The sequence below is a fragment of the Salmo trutta genome, chromosome 23, assembly GCF_901001165.1.
Source record: "Salmo trutta chromosome 23, fSalTru1.1, whole genome shotgun sequence".
NCBI classification, from domain to species: domain Eukaryota; kingdom Metazoa; phylum Chordata; class Actinopteri; order Salmoniformes; family Salmonidae; genus Salmo; species Salmo trutta.
Genome location: NC_042979.1, coordinates 11,883,905 through 11,900,773, shown reverse-complemented (window position 1 = coordinate 11,900,773; position 16,869 = coordinate 11,883,905). Strand labels below are relative to the sequence as shown.

Sequence of the window (16,869 nt, the reverse complement as noted above, 5' to 3'; positions counted from 1 at the left end):
AATTCCCTAGCATACATGTTGAATAAACCCCTCGCCCTTGTCCTAACAGAAAGACGAGAAGAACAGAAAATACAGTATAAATGAAGTCCATATAACGTTGAGAAATTGAATGAGAAATTATGGATTTTATTTGCTAACATTATCAATTTCACATCGCGATGCAAGAACAAACACTGCATAAAGCAAAGTCATCGAGTCAGCTCCTGATAAAATGTCACTATTACTTAGTATATTATTATATGGAGGTATCCATTGTATTTGTGGTTCCAAGATAACGTTCACAACTGTTAATAAATAACATGAATATTACAATGAATATTACAATATAAATGCCTTCATTTAGAATATTAACAATCTTTTATTACACATGTACAATCCCATTTCCAACTAGTCTCTCACATAAAACGGATACACACCTTGCAGGAGTAAAACAATACAGCATGTTCATTCTAGAGTAGGGCAGGTCAGGTAAATAAAACAATAATGTTTTGACAAATCCTAACTTCCTGGCCTACATTCAGCTGTGTCACTCCACTCATCCCGCTGTCCCGTATGTGCACATTTATTTATTTTCTAAGTAGGAGAGGCTCTGATCAACTACAGTCAGAATTTCACATTGAAAATGTAAATGCAAGTCCATATTCACTCCATTCTGATTTGCTGGGGGGAGAATAACCATGTTGTCCTAAATGGTGAGTTGACCTACAGAATGTCCATCTAAAGAATAAACACCACAATGACCTCCACAAATGTTGACGTTTCACTTCCTCTTTTACCAGCACATCTCCTGCAAAAAAGAAAAAAGACAAAGGACATGCATCACACCAATGTGTAAAACATCAATCCTAAAATAGTTCAATGAAATTGGATTTACCTGCACTACAATCCCTTCTACCAGTCTCAGACCCAGGAGTCGAGGGGTGGAGGTTTGCGCTCCACCAGGCCCACTGCAGGCCTTCCAGCCCGGATGAAGTGCTTCCTCTCTGGGATACTCTACAACAAAATGTGAGTGTGTGTTTAGTTAAATGTGAGTCACCATTGAAGAACTCCTGACCTTATGTATAGTAAGGCGTTCTGTGCAGTGTTACTGACCTGGAGAGGCTCTCTCTCCATCATGTGGCCTGGCCCATCACCCACTCTGTCCCCCTGCTCCACAGTGGAGTATCCATCTGCTCAGACAGAGAGAATACACTAAACAAAGGCCATTTTACATTCAAATGACAAACAAGGAATAGGCACACCCACACTTATGCTGAAGCTACAGTCTCATGGTGACCTTGATTTTTCTCCATCAGAGGCAGTGTGATGTCATCATAGCCTGACTTGCCGCTCTTGGGTTTTTTGGACATTCCACTAGTTGTTGGCTGAGAGTAAAAAAAGAGAGAACACACAGTATGCCATTAGGAACTAATTTTGTCCCATACAGTGCTCAAGTTACAAATCAATAACAGAGTTGTGTTTGTGCCACCCATTTGGACTGTGTAGTGAATGGGGAATAGAGCCTTCTACAGCATGCCATGCCATACCTTAAAGTGGCTCTTGTTCCAGCCTCCCTTGTAGAGACTGTTTCTTAGGTCCTTGTAAGCCCACACTGTCTGCAGGACATGAGATGCTGCTTTGGTCTCTCGCCCAGATTGGCTAGCAAAGAAACAACAGAATAAACCAGAGCCAGCATAAAGGAGAAAGCACAGCACTGTGGACTGAGCATCTAGCCCATTGAAACCAACACCAAAGATACTATGCTATGAAAATCTACCTTGTCTTGTTGATGGCTACCAGTTTCTGGATGGCGTGGCCCTGTATGAGACCGCGGGCGTTCTCTGGGCTGTCTGAGATGATCTCATGGATAGTGTTCAGAATGGCCACCACTGTGTCCCCTTCCAGGTTCTTGGCTGGCCTCTGCTGACCACAGGGCAGGTTACTGACCAGGTCCCTCATGGCATAACTCCCTGTGGGGAAAAGAAAATGGTCAAATCATGTATCACTTGTGTGTGTGTGTGTGTGTGTGTGTGTGTGTGTGTGTGTGTGTGTGTGTGTGTGTGTGTGTGTGTGTGTGTGTGTGTGTGTGCGTGTGTGCGTGCGTGTGTGTGCGTGTGTGTGTGTGCGTGTGTGCGTGTGCGTCTATGTACCTATGAGGTCTTTGTTGCGGCGATCTATGGCCAGGTTGCGGAGAGCAATAGCTACAGCCCGGACCACTTTATCACCATCTGAACGCAGTAGCTCCACCAGGACAGGCAGACCTTTCTCCTTCCTCACTGTGGCCCGGATGTAACTGGACCACTTTGAGCAAAGGCACAGAGAGAGAGAATAATAGAAGGGTGTAATGTATGACATTTTGTAAAGTCCTATTGTGCTACTTATGATTATTAATACATACTCATACTTGTATACACATTATAGTTTTTCAACCACAATTCAATCACACTTAATCAACCCTTCACACAGAGAGCAAGAGAGAGAGAGAGAGAAAGAGAAACAAACAGTCTGTTCTCCCACAGCCTCAGATCAACTGCTTCTACGATTGCCCTTCACTCACAGCCCAGTGTCTTGCAGCGAGGTTCTGCAGCGCTCCGGCTGCTGCCTCCAGGGTGTTGTGGTTCTGACTGCAAGTGAGGAGAGACAGGTACAGCCTCACCACCTCTGGCTGGTAAAGCAGCTCCAGACCTACAGAGAGAGAGAGAGGGAGGGAGGGAGGGAGTGAGGGAGTGAGTGAGTGAGTGAGTGAGTGAGGGAGGGAGGGAGGGAGGGAGGGAGGGAGGGAGGGAGGGAGGGAGGGAGGGAGGGAATGAGAGAGAGAAGCACAGAGAACTCTCAGATACATTGGAACTGGTATGATGAGACACAGTGGTTTTCAAGCCACCAGTCAACAGAAGGTTGGATCAGTAACCACAAGTCAACAGAAGGTTGGATCAGTAACCAGCAAATAGAGTTAAGCACTTAAAAGGCTAATTTCAGACTTCATAGTGAAACACAGATGAGATAAAACTGAGGACTTGTCCCATACGGTTTGTTTTATGTAGTAGAGTATACATTTTCAGACAGCTTGGAGTTTTGCGGCCAAAGTGAGAAGAGTCAAAGCAGGATAATATGAAAAATGCAGTGCAGTTTCCTATGAAGTCAAAGACAAATTATTTATTTATTTTTTTCATCACATTTTCAAACAGTCCATCTATATTTTCCAACGGGGTGAGTTTTTTTTCTCGCCAGAGTAGCCTCGTTTCACTGCCAAAAATGTCAATGTCAAATACAGGTAGCCTAGTCATATAATTAACATCCAATCACATTAACCGTTACTCTCTCACGGGAATTCCACGAACAGTCCGTATGTAGCCAAACAAAACTGCTGCTCATTCCGTTTGCATGAAAATTGATAAATGGTTAAAAGAAGTGGGCCAGCGTCCATAGAGACACATACCAGCTCTACTGGTAGTACTGCTGCTACCAGCAGACCTGCACCTGTCGACGACACAAGTTGTAATTTTACATTTGTTGTTAGCCCAGCTAGCATGGACACTGACAGTTGTGAATCTGATGCAGCCCTTACCGGGAAAGCACTGAACAACAGACAGGGACGTTGGACCATCGTAGAGGCGCAAAGATGATGAGAACTATATTGATTTGGGGTTCCTTATATTGGGAGTAGTGCCTTTCCTCAGCCACAGTGTATTATACGTGCAAAAGTATCTCACAACTCAATGAAATCTTCACTCTTGCGCAGACATTTAGAAACAAAACATGCCAATTAGAAAAATAAGCCACAAGAGTTTTTTGAGCCAGAATTAAGACAACTTTTGAGTAGTAAGTCATGTATAAAAGCACAGATACCATTAATAAGAAGGGGCTAGAAGTGTCTTATATGGTGAGCTACCGAGTGGCTAGGACAGGTAAGCCCCATACTACTGTGGAGGACTTAATTCTTCCTGCTGCCGCGGATATGGCTGGGACAATGCTGGGGGAAAAGGCCCAGAAAACTATACAGACAATGACTTCATCAAACAACACTGTTTCACGACGCATCAGTGACATGGCAGGAGATGTTTTGAAACAACTACTGCTTTGCATACAAGCCAGTGAATTCTATCCATTACAGCTGGATGAGTCAACAGACGTGGCGGGCCTGGCACAGCTCCTGGTATATGTCCGTTACGTTTATGGGGGGTCAATTAAGGAAGACATCCTCTTCTGCAAACCACTGGAAACCAGGACAACAGGAGAGGATATTTTTAAAGTACTGGACAGCTTTGTGACATCAAATTGACTTTGGTGGTCAAGATGTGTTGGTATCTGTTCTGATGGCGCAAAAGCCATGACAGGGAGACATAGTGGAGTGGTAATGCGCGTCCAAGCAGTTGCTCCTGACGCCACTTGGGTACACTACAGCATTCACGAGAGGCTCTTGCTGCCAAGGGAATGCCTGACAGCTTGAAAGACGTTTTGGACACTACAGTGAAAATGGTTAACTTTGTTAAAGCAAGGCCCCTGAACTATTTTCTGCACTATGCAATGATATGGGCAGCGACCATGTAACGCTTTTACAACATACAGAAGTGCGCTGGTTATCAAGGGGCAAAGTATTGACACATTTTTTTTAATTGAGAGACGAGCTTAAAGTTTTCATTACTGACCATCATTTTCACTTGTCTGACCGCTTGCATGATGACGAGTTTCTCACATGACTGGCCTATCTGGGTGATGTTTTTTCTCGCCTGAATGATCTGAATCTAGGATTACAGGGACTCTCCACAACTGTATTCAATGTGCAGGACAAAATTGAGGCTATGATTAAGAAGTTGGAGCTCTTTTCTGTCTGCATTAACAAGGACAACACACGTCTTTCCATCATTGTATGATTTTTTTCTGTGGAAATGAACAAGGTTAAGAACGATGTCAAATGTGATATTGCGAAGCACCTGAGTGAGTTGGGTGCGCAACTACGCAGGTACTTTCCCGAAACAGATGACACAAACAACTGGATTCGTTATCCCTTTCATGCCCTGCCTCCAGTCCACTTACCGATATCTGAACAAGAGAGCCTCATCGAAATTGCAACAAGCGGTTCTTGAGTTCAGTCAGAAGCCACTGCCAGATTTCTGGATTGGGCTGCGCTCAGAGTATTCTGCCTTTGCAAATTGTGCTGTTAAGACACTGATGCCCTTTGCAACCACGTACCTATGTGAGAGTGGATTCTCGGCTCTGACTAGCATGAAAACTAAATACAGGCACAGACTGTGTGTGGGAAATGATTTAAGACTGAGACTCTCTCCAATACAACCCAACATTGCAGAGTTATGTGCATCCTTTCAAGCAGACCCTTCTCATTAAGCTGTGGTGAGTTATTCACTATTTTTGATGAACAAATAAGGTTTTATATGTAAGACGGTTAAATAAAGAGCAAAATTATTGATTGTTATTATATTATTATTTGTGCCCTGGTCCTATAAGAGCTCTTTGTCACTTCCCACGAACCGGGTTGTGACAAACTCACACTCATTGTTATGTTTAATAAAACAACATTTGAGAGTGTGCTGACCCTGGTGCTAGATGGGATACGCAGCTGGAGGTTGAATGTTTGAAGGGGTACGGGACTATAAAAAGTTCGGGAACCACTGCTCTAGAGAATATATGTAGTCTTACACAGTTAGGCTATGAAGCTCAAAATTATTATTGGCTTAGTATTTCAGAAAGACTATACAGTATAATGTACACAACATAGATAATACCCCCAATTAAAGCTCAGCCATGTTTGTGTGCGTACATTTTAGATATTCACACTGCTTTTATGTTGAAGGAATATTCTGCCTGGCAAAGGGATTTGGACTGTGCGTGATATTACATATGCATAAAGAAAACTAAATGTTTTTCCAAACTTTCACGCAAAAACCCAAACTACATGTAAACATGGATCACTATTGCATTATTAACCAATGGGTGCGCTTCGGGTTCCAACTCTTATGAGCTCTCAGAGCTCTTGTCTGCTACAAACGGTACCACCACTCACCTCAACCATATTCACAGACTGTAGTATTCTACTGGAGTGAGAGGCTTCCAGCTACACACACATCCCCAGCAGTCATGCTGGACTATAGAAGGAATCGAAATACTCAGGAATTCTCTCACAGGCTGTCCTCCAGAGGCTTTCCAATGATATTCAGCCAGCTGAAGCCGAAGATGCTGATAGGCTGCCTCTGGCTGGGAGACTTACGTGCTGTCTAATCCTGACCTAGGCATGTAACCTTCTTATCACATTGATTGCAGCCGCAGGCAGGAGTGTGGGATGTCTGCACAGCCATACACACAGGTTCTGTGGAGGGTATAAGATTTTCTACATACCTGTATAATACCTGACTGGCTACACAGTTCCATCGAGCAGTGCCCGTTCCCTTTGTCATCAGAAACCTTCTCACACAAGTTCTGGTGGGCCACGACCAAACCTTCCCTTTAAACCTAACTGGACTTCTACATCAAAAGGCATCAACCATGCTCAGGGAATGATTTTGTCTGTATATGTATATTCATGTATCTGATTATGTTCCAATGCCATATTGAAGAGAGTTATATAATCTAATCAGTTATACAACTCTCTTTTTTTACTAAGGTATAATCGAATCAGTTATACAACTCTCGATTTTACTAAGGTATAATCTAATCAGTTATACAACTCTCTGTTTTACTAAGGTATAATCTAATCAGTTATACAACTCTCTGTTTTACTAAGGTATAATCTTCTGTTGGAACTTTTGAATGTCATTGACTAGTTTAGAATCCTGTCAATAGTCTGCGATATTACACATGATTTTTGACATAAAAAAGGCAGCTATAGTGCCTTATCCTCACATTGTGACACAAAATACATTCAATCGTCCCTTCATTTGATGCTGAACATAGGCTCTACTAGCTGTCTACACGGCTCCATCTCAAACACAGAAGTACAGTATTCACAGTATACGTCTCTTGAGTTGCCACAGCAATCCCACCAAGCTATTCCATATTATATTGTACTCATACAGTAACTGACGCATGGTACGTATGTACGGACCATGTAGTTCTGCGAAAACATTCAGACAACCTATTGTTACAACCTATTGTTATGTCTGAATGTTTCCAATACAATCCAACCACTTCTTGTTGACAGTACAACACATTGGAAACTATTCTACATCATGCACAAATACCCTTTCCAAATGCCTCATGACTAGATTAAGGCTTTGTACAATGTAGGTCTTTGAAATGCGTCGTGAAGTTACATAAATGCATGTCTTGAATCTTGACCAATCCACAGATCACTAAAGATGTTCCATACCTTTCATTGGTTCTGTGCATTTGGGTAAATCCAGAGTACCATATTTTTTATCACTTGGTCCATTTCTCCAGCCTAGACGAAACACACACACACGCAACCACACACGCGCAACCACACACACGCAACCACACACACGCAACCACACACACACACACACAATAAATAGGAAAGATCAAAACATGGAAAGTGTATAGAGACATGGAATGTGTAGAAATCTTTTCTGACGATGAGTCAGAAAACCCTAGGTCTTCCATTGGAGCTCAAGTCTTGAGGCAGACAACAGGGCAAGCAACCACAGAGGTCCTGGTTTCTCATAGTTGACAGAACATTATTATGGATTTTCAGATTGTCAAATATCATTCATTCAGACAGACTTACTTTGACTGAACCACTCCTCTATTGAATGGGGATGGAAGGAAACAAAACAAAAGATAAATAAGGAAGACATTAGTATAGCAACACAGAGTACACACCAGAAATCCCACAATTCTACTACGTATTATGTGTTGTGCAAACTGCTTGACAACCATTCATATAGCGCCATCATGAGGTCAGATTCAACTCACCCTTCGGCTTCTTCCCTCCAAAACAGTCTGCCTCCTTCTTTTTCTTCTGGTTCCCTCCTAACCCTGGCACCTGATTGGCCACGGCTTCCTGAAATCTCTCCGCCCCCGGCACATCTTTGTGGACGTGGTAGGAGAGGTTTCTCAGGATGCAGACACAGTTCTCTACCGACTGAGAGAGAGGAGGATAAACAACACAAAGATGCTCATCACAGACAGCAGATGCATAGAATATAGGGAGGGTCTGATTCTCATACGTGGTCCAGAATACTTTTGGTTAATGTACCGATTCGCATTCCCGCTATAGTGTTTTCGTTGGGATTTACACGTGCTCAACTGTGTCTGCGTTCACCTTATTGTCGGTCTCCTTGTGTGCGACAGCTGACTGAAGGGCATGGAGGAGTGCGTCCACCAGCCCCTCACACTCCCTCAGTCTCTGGCGAGCCTCTGCCCCATCTGAGCTCACGTTCCTGAGGGAGCACAGCTCTATTAGTGGAGCGGATTAAGTTAGCATAGCACCGCTATCAGTATCTCATTTACCATTACGTCCAATTTAGAAACGTCCAATTTAGGGAGCAATGAACCCTGAAATAGTTCTTGTGTAAGGTTCCATTATCTTTTCATCTATGTAGTTGCTATACTTTGCCTGAGACATCCTGAGGTGTTCTTGAACACGGTGGTCCACTCTGTCTCCTGGGGTCTGGAGTGCTCAGTAGGGTCTCTCCTCCAGCCAGAGTGGGGGATGATGACCTCATCAGTCAGCGTCTGGAGCCCGTGGTTGATGATCATCATCTTCAGAGGCTCATGGGAGGAGAGGTTCCACAGGGTCCCTATAGGTAAAAAGTATATGCGATTTGTCCGAATGCTAAACAGAAGGTGTTTGGGTAATCAGGGTGAATCTTTTGTCATAGGCTCATTGTACCTGTGACCAGCTCTCTGACCTCCATGTTACTGGACTTCCTCAGCAGTCTGACCAGGGCCGGGATGCCGTCACAGTTCTTGATGGCCACCTTGTTGTGGTGGTCTTTCCCGTAGGAGATGTTCCTCAGGGCTCCACAGGCCTTGCGGTGGACCTCGGCTTTAGGGTGGTCCAGGAGGCCCACCAGTACTGGAACCCCCTTCAGCTGTCTGACGTCCTGCTTTATGTGGTCGTTCTCGTAGCACAGGTGCTGCAAGTAGGCGGCGGCGTTGGACTTGACCGGGTCCATGGGGTGGCTGAGCATGGTGATGACCTCCTTCAGGTTGGGGTCCCTCCAGCGGGGGTCCTTACGGATGCTGTCCAGGCTGACCATGCTGCAGCGCTTGTGGGGGAACTGAAGCATCTGGGCCCTGGACATGGCCTGGAAGAAGGAGGTGGGGTCCCCGTCCACCTGGGACATGAGGGCCTCCTCGTATCCCCCTCTGGAGAAATATAGATGGAAGGAGGGGTTAAGTGGGGAGGGGGGGCTGAGACAAGGACAAGAGATGGGCCTATATGTAGAGACAGACAGAATGCACAGAAAGCACAGAAAGCACAGAAAGCACAGAAAGCAATTAGATGTTGTTTGCTGAACAGTCGCCGTTATTGTCTCTTGTATGTTCTCTGAAAAGTTGTGCAAACATATATTTTATCTCGACAGCTTGAGTTCCAGATAGATGGCGAGAAAGAGAGCGAGCAGAAGATAGGCGGGGAAGCGATAGAGCGCCAGATAGTTAAGTATCGTCTGTAAACAGCTCACTGACAGCTTACAAGCTGAGGAAAGTGCTGCTGTCAGTCAGTGACACAGGTGTAACCTTCTTATTTATTGACTGGTGGCCTCCCCTGATTGTTACCACCTGCTCCTAAACTGCTGGCCATCTGTCTCGCCCCATCACATGGACTACAGCAGCCAGAAGCTCCCACTGGGGCTCACTATTATGGAACGCAATATACGGAAATCCACTCATGCAGTTTCAAGCCATACTGAGCTGTGTTGAGTCGAATAGTATAATTTTCTAGTCTCCTCTTTTTTTATTTTTTTTAAATGTGTTCATAAGCTACATAATCAGAGTTTGAGGGTCGGTGTATGATGAAGTGTACTCTCCAGTGTTATCTCTTCACTGAAAACAGCATTTATGTGGTGAATGAAGATAATGATAGTGTATAGGACTGTTCTATTGGTCAGTAGCAAACAATACACAGAATGTGTCTTCCTTTTCAAATGACTACTTACACACAGCAAAAATCGATGCCCTGTCTTGAGAAAGCATTAGCCTTTGTCAAGGGTAAACTCATTTACAGAGAGGTTATTGATATTTGCGCGCCACACATTAAATGTCCTTTTCCTACTGTCCATTCTCTGAATGTAAATAACTCATTTTAATGGGAATAAAGGACTTGAATTTGAATCAATGGATTCCATCACCTACCATAGAGCTGAGATAACATGGTCACCAGTCTTTTTAGCTTGGATATGCTGCTAGGTAGTTCTACTGTCATGCATGTGCCGAACTAGCTAGCCCATATCCTAACCTGGTTCTGGAAGGCTCCATCAGGAGCTCCATGGTAGTGATGGGTCTGAGATAGTGGATTCCCCCCAGGGTGGCGTAGCTGGAGGTGGGGTAGTCAGCCTTTACATCCTGGGCGTCCCCTGGTAGTTCCCCCTCGGTCTGGTTAGTCAGGCCCACCTGGCTGTAGTTGTCCCTGGGTAGGGGCAGGGTGTAGTGGCCTCCGGGCTGGGTCTGGTAGTTCCTGGAGGGCCAGTAGGTGTGGAGGGAGCTGTGGTGGACACCTCCTCGAGACAGGCTGCCATACCCAGAACACATATCACTTCCAAGGCCAGGAAAGGGAGGGTCAGGGAGGGTGTAGATGTTTTTCTGCCTCTCATGGATCTCTGTGTTGGGATCACGGTCGGTGTTGTTGTAGGGAGGGGGGAGAGTGGTGATGGTAGCAGTGGTTGTGATAAGGGGGGTGAGGGACTCAGAGGAGTGTTGGACGTTGGTCAGGGGGATGGGCTGCAGAGATGGGTTGTCTGGACACATGGGAACCTGGGTAACCGGGGGAAGCTGGGGGGTGGGTGTGTCTGGGGTGTTCGGAGTGTCTGCCTGGTCATTCGCCAGTTCCACAGCCTTGGGGTCCTGTAGAGAGGAAGGCATATGGTTCATTTCAATACACCAGTCAGACTGCCCCAATGGTGGGATCTAATATTCCATCTCCACCACAGCCTCAGCCACGTCTATGAGACGCCATCCTAAAGATGCACTCACTGCCTCAAATAAACACAACCACGTTTATCAATACTACCACCAAATCTACTACAAACGTTTTTCCCCCCAACAGCAGAGAGCACAAAATGGCACAGTTTGATAAACATTTAACCCTGCATTAAACAAACCAAAAAATCCCCCACAAGCTCTCGTCTTACAGGAATTATCCATCATTTTTATTACAACAGATTCCTGGCTTTGAAGTAGGCGAGTAGATAATTCATTCTGCTTGGCTGCCAGTGAATAATGTATTTCCCCAGTTGGAAATTAGTTTAGATTGGACTGTGATGAAACAAGCTGAGGTCCAGCTACTGTTGAGTACTAGAGTAAATTGCAGGAAATTAAAATGGTCTGTTTGATGGAAGTGGATTTTGATGTTAACAGTTTCACAACCAGCAAGACCAACATGCAATCTGTGTTTTTATCTTGCACAACTATGAATATGATGTAAATACGTATGACGTCAGATGACTCAAATAGTCTGATGAATAGTATTGTGGAAATTCTACACTAGGATAAGCTTTGTGGCATTCTCTGGCCCTGAGATACAATAGTGTTAGCTGCTATTTCCCCAAGGGAAGTTCTGGCAGCTTGGCACAATACAGCCTTCAGTTCAGAAAGCTGTCTGAGAGGCCTTTAGATTTACATTCTGTTGAATAGCAATTTGTTTCTGGCGGATGGTTCAGATTAAAAACACATCATGGTTCACCACAGCTGCAGATGTATTACACTGTATAGTTCATGTTTCCCATTGTTCTGACATCAATCGTAATGCACAGGGATGGTGTTTTATTGGAGATATAATGGAGGACTAATCCGTGCTTCGGATTCCAGTAGATAATGATTACGGTATGATCCTGGGAGAGATGTACTGTAGAGATCAACTGGCTGAGCTTAGACGATGACTGATTGCTAAATGAAGTAAATAGTCCATAGGGGATCAGTATATTGAAGAGTGGGAACCTCTGTGTGTTGTGGTGCCTCTGTCTCTGCAGTGGAGCTGCCATTGGTGGAGGTGACAACAGAGGAGTTGGAGGTGGGTGTGTTCAGGTCATCGTCTGCAGGCTCCACATGTGATTCCTTGGTCTCCAGGGTTATAGCCGACAGAGACGAGGGCCCCTCAGGGATCTGCTCCTACACAACAGAGGAACGAGTTGGATACACACTCCTACGCAGCAGGCAAGCACATAGCACAGGGTAGAGGGTTGGAGACATATCCGACTGCAGACCAAGTGCAGGGTCGAGAGTTTGATACACAGCAAAGGGAAGAGATTTAGTTAGACATCCTAAGCTTAGGAGAGAACGTTTCGCAGAGAAAGAGAGTGAGCGAGTGAGAAAGCGAGAGAGAGAGAGAGAGAGAGAGAGAAAGAGTGAGAGGACAGGTAGATAGAGAGAGAGCAAGAGAGAGAAACAGAGATAGAGAGAGAGAGAGCAAGAGCAGGAGAAGGAGATTGAGCGAAAGAGAAGAGGGAGAGAGGGAGAGAGAGAGAGAGAGCAAGAGAGAGAGGAGAGGGAGATAGAGAGTGAAAGAGAAGGAGAGGGAGATAGAGAGAGAGAGAGCAAGAGAGAGAGGAGAGGGAGATAGAGAGCGAAAGAGAAGGAGAGGGAGATAGAGAGAGAGAGAGAGAGCAAGAGAGAGAGGAGAAGGGAGATAGAGAGCGAAAGAGAAGGAGAGGGAGATAGAGAGAGAGAGAGAGAGAGAGCAAGAGAGAGAGGAGAGGGAGATAGAGAGCGAAAGAGAAGGAGAGGGAGATAGAGAGAGAGAGAGAGCAAGAGAGAGAGGAGAGGGAGATAGAGAGCGAAAGAGAAGGAGAGGGAGGGTGCCCAGTATCCTTTGTAAAGAGAGGGAGAAATAAATACAAACTAAAGGTGACAGGCCGGTGAGAGCAAGAGAGGGTATTATCTAAATGTGAGAATGAGCTCCACCTGTTTAATAAAACCAGCGTCTGTTTGACCTCTCTTGAGGCCCTCTCACCCCGTTGACCAATCTGCTGCTGCCATTCTGCTGACCTTTCACTTCCCCTGCTGACTGCTCGCATGTTGTTCATTTTTAAGCCCTCTCTTTCAAACACCCCCTCACTGTATAGTGTAAGACACAAAGCTATTCAGCCTTTCCATACTGATGTGCGGACGTGTGTGGGGAATGGCAAAGAGGAGAGCAGGCTGTTGTAATTGTGGAGGTTCAGGTGCTGAGAGACTTGATTTGTTAAAAGAGTAATGATGCCATTATGTGGATGAATGAGGAGGAATGGTTTGGTATAAGTACTGAGATATAACACTGTCCTGTCTTTAATCAGCCCTCTCCAGCAGCTTGCCTGAGACACACAGTCATTTACTGATTTATGCTTATTTATTTAAGTTAACTTGTTGTTTTCCTCAAACTAGGAATCTATTGAATATAAAACATAAACAACTTCAAATGGATCTATAAAGAGACTAAAGAGGCATCAAATATGAACAAAATTACCCATTATTAATGTTGACGTGCTTTTGCATACTAAATAGTGTTCAGACACGGAAGATTCTGTTTTGATCACATACTAATACCCAAGGTTGTCTGAATCTGAGATCTTATTCAATATGCTAATGAGCAGAACTCCATTCACCATAAGGGAGAATATTGATTTATGTGCCAATATCTCTTGCAAGCCAGCAGATAATCTGACATAAAATGCATTGCATCATATCTCACCGTTCTAAATGAAAGTGCTCTCAATCTTACTGTGCAGGAACAAATGAAAATATCAGGTTTGCCTGTTAGGGCTCGATTCAGTGATGATAAAGGTGATATTTCCAATTGAGATGACATATGCAGGGTTTTACCATGAATGCATTCTCTACGAACATGGGAACATTGCCTTTCAATTCCAATCTCGCTATAGTGCTGAACTTCTGCGATATGGGTTGAATCGAGCCCTTACAGAAACATACTGTAAATAAATGTGAATTCAACAGTATTCCAACATACTGTAGATAAAAGTGAATTCAACAGTATTCCAACATACTGTAGATAAAAGTGAATTCAACAGTATTCCAACATACTGTAGATAAAAGTGAATTCAACAGTATTCCAACATACTGTAGATAAAAGTGAATTCAACAGTATTCCAACATACTGTACATACAAGTGAATTCAGCAGTATCCCAACTTCAACGAATCCAAGGTAAATAGTAGGGGGCTGCATGTAAAATAGTCCTCAGAATCTGCAGTTATAAAACTCATTCATGTGATGGGAGAGCTGATTCACTCGCAGCCTCCATTTCCCAAACATAATCCTCATCTTCATGCCAATAAATCTGTCGTAGAGAGAAAGAAGGAGAGATGAAAGCCCCATGGTGGACACACAGCAGAGAGAGAGAGAGAGACAGAGAGAGAGAGAGAGAGAGAGAGAGAGAGAGAGAGAGAGAGAGAGAGAGAGAGAGAGAGAGAGAGAATGCAGTCTTAAACAGCCCTGGAGGGATAAATGATTGGAGGTATTGTAAAGCAGAGATAAATAAATAACTAACTAGCCAGCTAAAGGCAGGGTATCTCTGTTCTCTAAGGAAGGCTTGATGGAGGGATTGAGAGATGGTAACAGGGTTTGATAGAGGCAAAGAGGGATGTATAGTGAGGTTAGGGACTGTGAGAAATTCCCACCTGGCCCTGTTTTCAGATTAGCCTTTCAACAGATCCAGAGCCTTCCAACACTGTTCCCCCATCACATCAACCAACTATCCTCATATGTCTACAGACTGTATTTGCTGCTGTTTACAAATGAGATGCAGGAGATAGATGTTAGAGGCACTGAAGCAGGGGACAAAGTGACACGATTAGAGTCTTGTTCCAGCCAACTGTCAAATCAAGGCTGACTGCACCACATTATAGTGGAAAGGCCAACAGTCTGATCTTCTGCTGAGTGAGTTCAGATTTAGTGGCCGGCTCAAGGGCACTCCAGACGCAAGCCACATCTAATACTTGTCACAAGCTCATTACGATAGACGAATCACGCAGGGGAGGGAGAAAATGCATGCCCTCTATCTCAATATTAATGTAGCTCAGAGGAGAAGCTGCGACCCTTTTGGAATTACCACTGACAATGCAGTCAATTTGTCTTCGTCAGATAGAGGAGAGAGAAATGTGTATCGCTCCAGTACTTGATGTGAAGTGACTGTGTGCACAACATTGCGGTAAACACCGAGCTATAATGTGTCACAATAGACCCCCCCCCCCCCCCCCGAATTAGAGGGGCACGAAGTTGACTTGTTTTTGTTTGGTTGTCAAGACTTGGGAGGAAAACATTCTCCGTCCACATGACCCAAACACAGCATTATCCAGCCACAGCAGCCTGAGAGAGCCACTGCAGAGCAGCTAGGCATTACAGCATGATGACGACAGGATATCCCATCTCATTCACCGCTGTGCCAAGACTCATTTCCATTGAGAATGAGGAAACCGCTCGTCCCTCGTCTTTGTCCGTGCAGGATGCAGGAGCCAGGAAGCCCCCTGGACAACAAACAGTTCAATACTGCGTGGGTATATTTGATGTAATTCTAACTTCCAGTGGCTAGCTGGCGGTGTGCTGGGTGATAAAAACGTATGCAGCAGCAGCAGCACATTCCCCTGTGGGTGGTTATCACTCAGCCTCCTCTCATAATGTTACCATGATTGACAGCCTCTCCATATGTCCTGCAGCATACACACTGAACAGAGGCGTTAAGAGCATGTCCCTGAGCACACACAAGTAGACTGCAACACACTGATCTGAGGGGAGAAAAGAACGCTTTCCCCTTCGTACTACGAGAGAAGCCTATAGCTTACCGAATAGAACAGAATACAGAACAGCTGTGGACTGGGCTCCTGTAGGAAAAGCGTCGGCGGGAAAAGAGGGAGGGTAGTGAAGAGAAAACAAATACTAAATCAAAACACTTACCTCTTTCACCTCTGCAGGCATTGCCAAATCCCTTTGATTAGCTTTCCTACCGAATGATGGACAGAATCCTTCCCCAGTGAGAAGAGAGCACCGCGCCTGTTTCCCTCCTCCTGCTGTTTTCTCCCCTGACTTTTCCCTTTCCCTGCGAGCATGGAGGCAGTTCAGACATGAGCAGCCATCCTTCCTCCCGGGCTCTCACTAACGCACGTACGGGCACGCAGGCACATACACACACTCCCTCTCTCTCTCTCTCTCTCTCACGCACACACACGCACACACACTCTCTCACATATTCACACAGTGATCTCAGATTGATTCTGCACTCTCCCCCATGAAAGAGATGCTGAATCAACAACAAAAAACAGGCAATCTCATCATTACACACCCCTCTCTGCTGTCATACAAACAGCTGCATCCAAGGTTAGCAGCAAGATGTTGGTTAAATCAAACGAAAACAAATACTGCTGAACCCTATAAGAAAAGGGGTGAGTATATCCAGTTAGTGGAAAGCAATCTGTGCGCTTTCTCCCCAGGAGCCTGCTTCTCTCACTCACTCACACACACACACACAGTTCCCTCTGGGCTGGCAAACAGATGCAGCTGGAGCAGGAAGAAGGCTGCTCTAGCCCAGCCCTGTCACCCATGTGCAGGACAGAGGGAGGGACGGATGGAAAAAGGGGATGGAGGGAGAGAAGGATGGAGGGATGGAGGAGAGGAAGGCAAAGGGTGCAGCAGACAAAGAGAGGCTACCCTGCATACTGCGATAACAGCCTCGAGTGAAACTAGATATTTGCATGCAATTAAATTAGACAACATTACATTTCAATATTAAACCCAGTCATCTAAAGAGGCACTAACGTCTCATTATTAC

At 44.9% G+C, this 16,869-nt stretch overlaps 1 protein-coding gene across 5 annotated transcripts; it reads right to left on the bottom strand.

The window, feature by feature from the left end:
• Positions 1-105: 105 nt before the first annotated feature.
• On the bottom strand, positions 106-16,540 carry arvcfa (ARVCF delta catenin family member a). 5 transcript variants are annotated; one of them, XM_029708969.1, is made up of 18 exons: positions 16,384-16,540; positions 15,999-16,140; positions 12,052-12,222; positions 10,355-10,959; positions 8,786-9,264; positions 8,510-8,693; positions 8,216-8,333; positions 7,867-8,035; positions 7,679-7,696; positions 7,301-7,372; positions 2,537-2,664; positions 2,130-2,295; positions 1,757-1,949; positions 1,527-1,638; positions 1,277-1,364; positions 1,093-1,169; positions 875-993; positions 106-787 (listed from the first exon to the last, which is right to left on the bottom strand). In XM_029708969.1, exons 2-17 carry the CDS (start codon positions 16,017-16,019, stop codon positions 901-903), a joined length of 2,694 nt encoding a protein of 897 aa, XP_029564829.1. In that variant the 5' UTR covers positions 16,020-16,140; positions 16,384-16,540; the 3' UTR covers positions 106-787; positions 875-900. The 5 variants fall into 5 exon arrangements, with proteins under 5 accessions (XP_029564829.1, XP_029564831.1, XP_029564830.1 ...); XM_029708971.1 differs by lacking the exon at positions 16,384-16,540 and having other exon boundaries at positions 2,130-2,280; positions 15,999-16,241; XM_029708970.1 differs by lacking the exon at positions 16,384-16,540 and having other exon boundaries at positions 12,052-12,216; positions 15,999-16,241.
• Between the last annotated feature and the right edge of the window lie 329 nt (positions 16,541-16,869).